Source organism: Benincasa hispida, chromosome 3 (assembly GCF_027475165.1).
Source record: "Benincasa hispida cultivar pf3 chromosome 3, pf3_genome.v1.1, whole genome shotgun sequence".
In the NCBI taxonomy this organism is placed as follows: domain Eukaryota; kingdom Viridiplantae; phylum Streptophyta; class Magnoliopsida; order Cucurbitales; family Cucurbitaceae; genus Benincasa; species Benincasa hispida.
Window position 1 is genome coordinate 7,216,062 of NC_143480.1, and position 9,748 is coordinate 7,225,809.

Here is a 9,748-nt window from a genome sequence, read left to right on the forward strand (position 1 = left end):
GAGTTATGGATATGCGTTGATGGTCATGCACTGATCATGCATTACTTTGAAGAATATGCATTATGCGTTAACCGTGTATGCAATGACCAAGCATTCCTGTCACAAGTTTTCTTACTCTCTCGCCAAGTATAACGAGATCACAAGTTTCTCGGGATGATCCGAGGTCGAACACGGGTACTTGCAACTAAAAAATGGTTGTAAAGTAATGCATTTGAGGCGGATAATAAAAATAAAAGGAAAAAAGCTTATTACTATGTGCTACTCCTACTCCTAGCTAAACAGACTGAACAATTGAAGTTTGACTATGAGAATCGATAGAGATGCGGCAACTGTTAACACATAATGAGATGCATGGAGAAGTAGGGTTGGGGAGGAGATTTCACCAAGTCCTTAAGTTTGGTCGCAAGGATAATCCCATCTGGCCACACTAACACATTGTACACCTCTCGGTGATCAACCACATGCTTATATCTCTATAACGCATGGTTGCGTTGAGCATAAGGTTATTCCTATCTCTAAGAGCACTGCTTACTTTGCTTAGCGAGTTTCACTACTTACCCTCTCAGGCAGTTGGTTATAGTTATTCTGCTCATAAACAAGTATTGCAATAGCCTCGCACTAAGAACAGGATTGACTCACTATACTCGCACAACGCACACCTCTCGGTGGTTTGCTACATGCGTCATATATCTATGCCGCATGATTGAGTATGCGATAACTCTTGCAATCTGCACTTAACTCATTGCGGTGAAAGAAAAAGATGATAAAGTAGAAGAAAATGATAAAAATGATGTTGAAGGAATTAAAGAGATGCACTGATTATAAAATGTATTAATGTCTTAAGCCAAAATGTAATACAATACAAAGGTGAAAAGAGAGATGGATGGTTAGATGTAGGCAATCTCTTGCTTCCATCAGATATGTATCAAGATTGTCAATGGTGCAATGGATGGCCGGTGAAGTAGTCCCTCTCGAGATCTATCTCCAACGAAGCTCCGGTCGTCAATCAGAGAAAGTTGTGGAAGTGAAGAACTCTCAAAGACTTTCTTCCTCATGCTCTCGTTTGTGATCACAGGAATTTTCTCCAGGCAAAAGTCCCGAATACTTTGAATTTGGGCTTCAAGGCTCTATTTAAAGAGCTCAAATGCCGACGGCTTTGGTAATGCCGCTCTGAATCACTGTCATTCCTATCAAGGTAGGTGAAATGTCATCGTGATCTTATCTCTTTGATACTCTGTTTCTTCTGAAGTATCAATGCATTCCACCCACTTTGTAATCATCCTCCTATCATGGTTATCACTGTAGTTGCGGCATTTCATGGAAATAATTTTTCTTCATTAAAATCAACGCATGTGATCAACTTTGTGATGGTTTGGGATCAACGCATGTGATCGATTCCTGCGACAACTACAAAATAGACATTTTAACGCAAAATAACGCATGATATAGAGTTAGCGGGGATTTTTAATGTTGATCAACGCAAGCACATTATTCTACATGAATTCTTAGCAAAATTAATGCATGTTCTGCTGATCAACCCTCATAATTCTAAGTAGAAGTCTACAACAGCTTGTATTTCTACAAGCTATCAACCAACACACATTTAGTCTTGTAATTCAAATAATTATATTTATCATCCCATCATCTCCTATGAAACACCACTATTGCAAGCTTAAGCATATTTTCAAATCACGAAAAGAAACACAAACTATAGTTATCACTCTAATGTTATACTCATAACATTAATAGACTTGATAATAAATAGAAAATATAGTTTATCGGTGATATACTAATATCATTGATAGACTATGATATGTATCTATTAGTAGTAGACTCATATTAGTATACTATATTGAAATGAGTACATCAGTGATATGCTCGTATTGGGAAGTTCATGACCGCTTGGAAAAAAAACTAAATCTAAACCAAAACAAAAATTAACTCAAACCAAAGTAGAAATTAACTCATGAAACCTAAAAGGAAATATCAAAGTAGATGTAACTTGTAGAAATCATCAAATTGTCTAATAATATCAACAAATTACAACTAAACAGAATGAAGCTTACAGCAGCACAAATTAAAACAAATTTAAAAAACATAAATGAAATCGAATCCAAAAATTGAGGAAGAATCGTGACCTAGAACTGGGAGGAGAAACAAAATTTGATTAAAAAAAAAAAAAATTAAAAGGATGAAAAAAAAAACTAAGAATAAATCCGAGAAAACTAAGATAAAATCTAAACATACCAAAATCTCAAATGGCAAGTAGAAATCCCAAATTGCAAGAAAAAATTGATGGACGAATAGATGGGAAAATCGAAATTGTATATTCAAATACTCAGAGATTGATTACACGAAGAGATAAGACCAACATCGATTTCATTCTTTAAATCTTGCGAAACATAACATTGATGAAGCTGTAAAAAAGAGAGAGAATCGTGCAGCACATTTACGAAGATGTGAAAAATATCTTCCCTAAATCTCGCGTTAGATAGTTTGCTTTTCCATTTAAAATGAAGGCCATTTTAGGAATAAAAATAAAATGGCAACCGAATTTTCCCCCAAATATTCTAAATCTGCAATTAGTTTTAGAAAATGTTACATGATTGATTATTTATACTAAAAATAACACCCATTATAAATTTCTAGAGATTTTTGTACTCATGATCCTAATTTCAAGTCCAAAATGTCGTTTAACCCAATTTTTGAAATACAATGAACTATAACCTTTTGTTGATGCCATAAGCCACTTGCCAATGCTTTCTCTCTCTCTTTTTATTTCCAAGGTGGTGATTATGAGGAGTGAAAGTGTCAATAAGAGAGAAGAGAAGTGTGAGTGTAAGAGAGTTGGGGAGAAAGAGCCCTAATGTGAGAGCACTATTTGGAATAATAAAATGAGAGCGCAAGCACGATGAGGGAAGATGAGCATGAATATGAGAGATTAAAATGTAAATAATTGAATGCTAAGGAGGAATGAGAAGGTAAATTGTGTCAAACTTTTGTGAAAAATAATAACATGTTAGGTTATTTGTGTAAAAAATAGTAAAGTGGAGATAATTGTTTAATTCGACCTATTTATTTGACTATATGTGTAGAAATTCCATATATATGGTTTAAATACTATTTTTTTATCCTTATACTGACTTTGGTTCATTTTCGTCTCTATATTTTTAAAATGTTCATTTTAGTCTTTATCCTTTCAAGTTTAGTTCATTTTGGTCATCGGATTTTCAAAAATTGATCATATTGATTCCTTCAGAATGAGAAACTATAATAGTTACTTATTGAAAGTATAAAGATCAAAATGAATATTTTAAAAATATACGAATTAAAATAAACTAAAATTAAAAGTATAGAAACCAAAATATATTTAAACATCAGTCAAAATATATATAGAGAGAGATATATTTATAATAAATTATTATTATTATTATTATTTATTTATTGAAGAAAACCCTAGGCCCGATATTGTACTGGCCGCAATAAAGGACATGTCAGGTACCATGCAATCATCATCCGGCCGTTAAAATTTCAACTTCTTCGCCACTTCCGCTACCACTTCCTTTTCCTTTTCTTTCTTTGCCAAATTAATACGTTTTTTTTATTTGAAATCCAAAAAAATAAATGAGTACAATTTCTAAAATTAAATGCTTAAAAATTTTTAATTCAAAATTTTCAGAAAATTAACCATTTTTAAAACTATAACTATTTATCAAGACAAATCTATAATATCAAAAAGTTTCTGAACAACAGACTTCTCAATTGTTAATGCATATTATATAGCAATGGATCTATATTCACTCTCGTTAAACTATAGCTCGTGATGATATATTCTTTGTATTTTAAATTTTTAATATTTATTTTTAAAAAAAATATTGTAATGATTTATTATTAATAGTAACTTTTTTTTAAGACAAAGATGAATGTAGGAGAGAATTTTATACAACAACCTAACCTTTGTAGTATGATTTATTAAAATGAATTAGATAGTTTTTCGCTAAAGTTGATGATAAATTGTTACATAAATTAGAATTAAAAGTGATTTATATTAAAAGAAAAAAGAACGATTTTTATATTTCCTAAAAAAAAAAAGAAAAGAAAAGAAAAGAATAGAAAAAACTTTGATTGTCATACCAATCGCGTTATCTCCCCGAAAAAGGGAATTGCCTTTTTTTCCGATGATTGTTTTTGGGGGCATTTTGATATGATTTCGTGTCTGTATGATAAACTGAGGACTGCTAATTTGTCTGTTAATCTAGGAGCTGACCGATTATAGCTATGGGGGAGTGAAAGCTCGGCATTTGGTAATCGTCTTTTTCTTCAGCTGACGACTTCTTTTTGTAACGACTACGCAAAGATTCATAATACTGCAACCATGGGCCTTTGATTTTTATGTTTCCCAATTATTTGGTTTTGTCGAGCCTGAATTTTCTGCTAAAGTTGACCGCAGGGAGATTAACTTTCATAGAAGTTTCAGTTTGGTGGAAATTTGGAAACCTTGCGGGAAATCCAAGGGCTTTTAGGGTTTCTTAGCATCCAATACTTTCTGAGAAACATCTATGTCATTCCAATTCGGTAAACCCCTGTGAGGTTTTTTATTTTGTTTGGAGGATGTAACGGTTTCTTTAGGTTCAATCAATCCTCTGAAAGCTGAGGCGGAGAATTGAGTTTTTGGTTCTGAATTTTTGTTCAATTTTCTTTGTCTTCCTTGGAATTCTGAGTTTACGTAAAGTGGGTTTATTCCGTGGGTTTGAATTTAGTACTTTATGGTTTGTGATTGGGGGTTTTAAGATTTAGGTCGATGGACGAAGCGCAGGGCAGTTCGAATACGTTGCCTCCTTTCCTGACAAAGACTTACGAGATGGTCAATGATCCTTCCACGGACTCAGTTGTATCCTGGACTTCAGGTAATAAGAGCTTTATTGTATGGAACCCATTGGAGTTCTCGAGCGACCTGCTGCCAAGATTCTTCAAGCATAACAATTTCTCAAGCTTCATTAGACAGCTTAATACATATGTAAGTCAGTAATTAAGTCTACCTATGCACAGTTCATTTTACTGATAAGCAATCCGTTTCAGATTTCTTTTATTGATTAGTTATTGATTTGAATAGGGTTTTAGGAAAGTGGATCCAGAAAAATGGGAATTTGCAAATGAGGATTTTGAGAAGGGTCGGCCAGACCTTTTGCGGAACATCCACAGGCGAAAACCAGTTCATACTCATTCGTTGCAGAATGTTCAAGGACAAGGACTTCCACCTCCATTGTTGGATCTTGAAAGGAAGAGATTCAAGGAAGAGATTGAGAGGCTTAAGCACACTAATGAAAAGCTTCTTCTGGAGTGGCAGAGACATGAACAAGAGCATCGTGATTTGCAGTTGCAAATGCAATTGATGAAGGATCGGTTTCAGTGTATGCAGCAACAGCAGCAAACATTGCTTTCTAATGTCGCTCGTGTTTTGCAGAAACCAGAATTGACGATTTATTTTGTGCCGGAATCGGATTCTCATGATAGAAAGAGGAGGTTGGCAACAGTCACCTACTGTTGCAATGTATCCAGTGCTGAGGATGATCTAGCAGAGCATTCCCATTCAATGTCAAAACAGCAAATAGATTATTCTTCAACCTCAGACTTAAACATGGAGCAGCTTGACAAGTTAGATTCATCCCTAACATTTTGGGAGAGGACCATTCACGATGTTGATCAAACTATCTTTCTACCTAACCTGAGGTCGAATCAAACCAAAAAAGACATTCAAAGCCCACCTACTCCCATACAACTAGATAGGAATCATCAGTCCAAGTCTCATGTTATTGACATGAATTCGGAGCCTGTTGGAAGTATTGCTTCCGATTCCATTGCATCAAGAAAAGAAGCTGGTGAAACTACTGCAATTGCGCGCAACGGGGCTAATGATGGCTTTTGGGAACAATTCTTGACTGAGAATCCTGGTTCATCCGATATTCCAAAAGTTGCATCTGAAGGAAAGGATTCTGATAATGGTAGAAAGAATGAGAGTAAGTCCAGAGGCTTTGGAAAACTTTGGTGGACTGGGAACAAGATAAATAACCTTGCAGAACAGATGGAACACCTTACTCCAACTGAGAAAACATGAAACTTTTTTTTTTTATCATTTTTTAAGTGCTGATGCCCTTGTTGCCCATGTGTAATAAATTTAGGTACTAATGCGATCGATAGATTGTTGATAATGTTGTGCAGCTATAAAGAGATCAGTTTCTGCGACTTTCCCATAAGCATGGTTGTAGGGATTTCTGGCTCATAAAGGTTTTTTCTTTTCACCATTTGATTGTGAATATTAGCCAACCATACAGTAGCTTATGTCTAATTCTTTCTTTTTTACTTAGCCTGAATGTGAGGTTATATGATATCTACAATAGAACAGGCACGATGCATCCGATAGATGAGTGAAGGAAACATCAATGTGGAAGCTCCTTGTCCAACTTTCAAGTGTTTGTACTATATACTCACTTGCAATTTTTCTTTTTCTCCTCTTTGTTCATTGCAATTAGCTTATTTTCATTTTCTAATAATTTCCCATGGTAATTATTTAAAAAAAAAATTGTTAATAAGAAGTGAAAATGTTCATATTGCGTCGATGATAGTTTTTGTTTTGATGATGAGGATGTTGGCTTCAACCATTTGATATAGGGTGGCAGTGAAAAATTCTTGGATGATTTGTTGCTACTTTCAGACACTAGTCAGCATTTGGAAGAATAATATCATAAGCTTTTTTAAAACTATTTGTATGCCAATCTCGTGTGATTATTCACATATCACAGGAACGTTAGTTTTAGCTTACTGCTGCCTTTTGTCTTTTGCAGTCCAAGGTTTTCTTTTCAGAAAATCTATTATTACTTATTGGCTACGTCATGCAGTGATGATCAAGCTATTTCTTGTCGGATTAATCTAGACATGCTCGGATAATGCTAGGTTTTTTCATCTTACATGCTAAGGCATGAGGCTCTTTTGTTGTATTTGAGAGGCCATGGTCGTATCATATTTTGGCCTGTATCTTTGTTCCTATTTAACTGCTTGTAAAATTTGTTTATATTTGTTCGTAAACCAATGTAAAGCTTGATGTACGGCCCTTTGCTTGAGGTTTAGTGTTAAAAGTTGAAGTTGCTGCCTTTGACGGCCAACTGGGTAATGCTGGCAACTCAATATTCCAATTCTAATATCTCCCTTAACAAGAATTTTCTTCACGACTTGATTTGCATTCTAAATTATGCTTTTTCATATTGTTGCTGAAACTGGAAGGATATGATGTTTGGAGGTTCTTATTGTGGATTTATCCATTTTATATCAGTTTTGACTTATCCTATATGGACCTTTTCTTTCTATTTTACCGCATAGGTTTCTACACTTGCAGATTTTTTTCATCATCGAGGTTATTGATGGTGTTTGACTTGTATAAACTGTGGTAACAGATTCGGGTGCAATCTAATGTGGTTTAAACTACAAGGATACAAAATTAGGTTTAGTTTCCCTAATAATTTCCGGTGTGGTACCGAAACATGTCGTAGCTTGTTGGCTTAGTGGGGCAGCTGAGTTAGGCAGACTCAATGCATTCCACAGGTCGCAGGTTCGATCTGTTTTTGTATGGAAAGCAAGGTAATCGCAGCCCGCAGGTGTGGTCTTCAAATCCCCATGTTAAAACACTGACTCTGTGTCAAATAACTGGCTAAGACTTAGCCGAGGTAATATCATGATTCCTGACACATACAGATTATAGTAGTAGGCTTCAAACTATCTGAGTCCCTTCCCTCCCTCCCCAACCCAAAAAATAAGGTCTGCATCAGTATAGTAATGAATAGCATCATACCTGACTATAGGCAATTTTGAGTGCAGAGTGAAACTCGAGTAGCGTCACAGCTGCATCTGCTATCCTGAATAGATCCATTCATCATGGAGCTGCTATTCTATCATGAACTTGAGTAGAATTGAAGTTGTAGATATCGTTAGTGATACTAGAGCTATGGAATCATTTGTCTAAATGGTGATACTGGATTGGAGTGTAACCGCCAGTGAAACACAGGTAATGGAAGAGAGAAGCTACTTTTACCTATTTAAATTTGTTTCTTTTTATATATCTGTGATTTGAGTTTTTTTTTTTTTTTTTTTTTTTTGTCAGGTCATGAATCTCATGCTTGCTTTAGGTTAAGCTCGCCATTGAAGTCAGTTTGATCACATATTTTGAGAAAATAAAGAGCAAGTTTGCAGTCGTTTCCTTCAAAAGAAGTGGTTTTACTGTGTTGTTTCAAAATTTGTAGTGAAAGTTTGAGTACTATTCAGTATTTCCAATTTCCATGCAAACTTTTCCTTATAAATAGAGATGGATCAATTTGGGGTTCTTTTTTCTCAGCATTCTAAACTTTAGTATTTTCTTCAATGTTGTATAGTTCAAAGCTGAGAAGTATTTTGAATACTAGAGGGACGTTTGGGACAAGAAGTTGGTTATTATAGTTCTAGGTTATTATAATTAGGTTATGAAAGTTTGTGTTTGGAGAATAAATTATTTTAGTTTGGGTTATAATAGTATGTGTTTTGAGGTATAAATTATTTTAGTTGAGAATGAAACAGTAAACACAGTAGTAATGAATAAAAAAACGATGAAAGTAAAATAATAAAAATTGTAGCAAATAATAAATATCATAGCAAATGAGGGTTTTTGAAATAGTGATGGTTGTAGCTAATTGGGAAATACAAAATAATATTTACTATAGCAAGAAATGGTTATTATAGTTTTATATAGCCTTTGTCTCAAACACATCTTAGGAGTTATGAAAATTGTTACTACTGAAATATTATTCTTTCTCAGTTTTCTTAGCGTGGGATTCCAGAATGATGTACCATATTGAAATGTTATTCTTTTTCAAACTTGCTTCTTTTGATTTTTGTTTTTATAGAAAGGCAAAGTTTACATTGTAGAATTTGTATTAATAGTAATGATGGAAATAGATTTTTATGTACGTATAAAGCATTTGAAAGTACTCAAATTAAATTAAGGTAAGATTCATACACAAATTTGGTTCAAATTCAAACTTTCATAAGGTAGAATTCTCTCTCTCTCTCTCTCTCTCTCTTCAAGAGAATTCCATTTCCACCCTATCCATAATTAGCATAACTTCGGTATTATTTTCAAAACCCAACAGAAACCAAGATTAGAAAACCTATTATAAATTCTGCAATAAGTAATCAAACCTAGTTGTGTGAATTGATTGTGATTAATCTAATGCGTAACTAATAACTACCTTTTTATTTTGTTAAATTTGACGGTAGTTGTTCTGTCTTTTCAATACAAAATATTATTTGACGTAAAAGGGAAAAAAAAACATTATATTATTGTACCCATAAGATGAATATGGGTACAATCCAATCCATCTAATCAGCTCCTTGTAATTACCTATTTTTTTGTCCGCAATATGTCCCCTCTTTTTTGTTTTTCTATTTTATTAAATTTGTTTCATTTTCGTAGAATTTGTCTGGATAGGGGTGAGGCAGTAAGCAACTCAACAGCCACATCCGCCGCAGCAATACATTAATTATTGTGTTTATTTTCCCAACAAAGTCGTTTATTTATGACAATTATTGAACCAATGTTCAAGTTTTACTCAACTTTGATAGTGTCATTATTTGTACCATGCTTCCATTTGCTTCAATTTATTGTCCTTTTACTCTCTCTAGCAGCAATCTTTTAACGTTTTGGCAACTCAGCCACCCAAATCCT

The 9,748-nt window shown here is 34.0% G+C and overlaps 1 protein-coding gene across 3 annotated transcripts; it reads left to right on the top strand.

Annotated features, from left to right (window-relative positions):
• The first annotated feature begins 4,051 nt into the window (after positions 1-4,051).
• On the top strand, positions 4,052-7,223 carry LOC120081342 (heat stress transcription factor A-4c-like). 3 transcript variants are annotated; one of them, XM_039036112.2, is made up of 4 exons: positions 4,052-5,017; positions 5,114-6,285; positions 6,366-6,474; positions 6,843-7,223. In XM_039036112.2, the coding sequence occupies exons 1-2, from the start codon at positions 4,802-4,804 to the stop codon at positions 6,113-6,115; spliced, it is 1,218 nt and encodes a 405-aa protein (XP_038892040.1). In that variant the 5' UTR covers positions 4,052-4,801; the 3' UTR covers positions 6,116-6,285; positions 6,366-6,474; positions 6,843-7,223. The 3 variants fall into 3 exon arrangements, with proteins under 3 accessions (XP_038892040.1, XP_038892038.1, XP_038892035.1); XM_039036110.2 differs by having other exon boundaries at positions 6,366-6,470; XM_039036107.2 differs by having other exon boundaries at positions 6,366-7,223.
• The last annotated feature ends 2,525 nt before the right edge of the window (positions 7,224-9,748 follow it).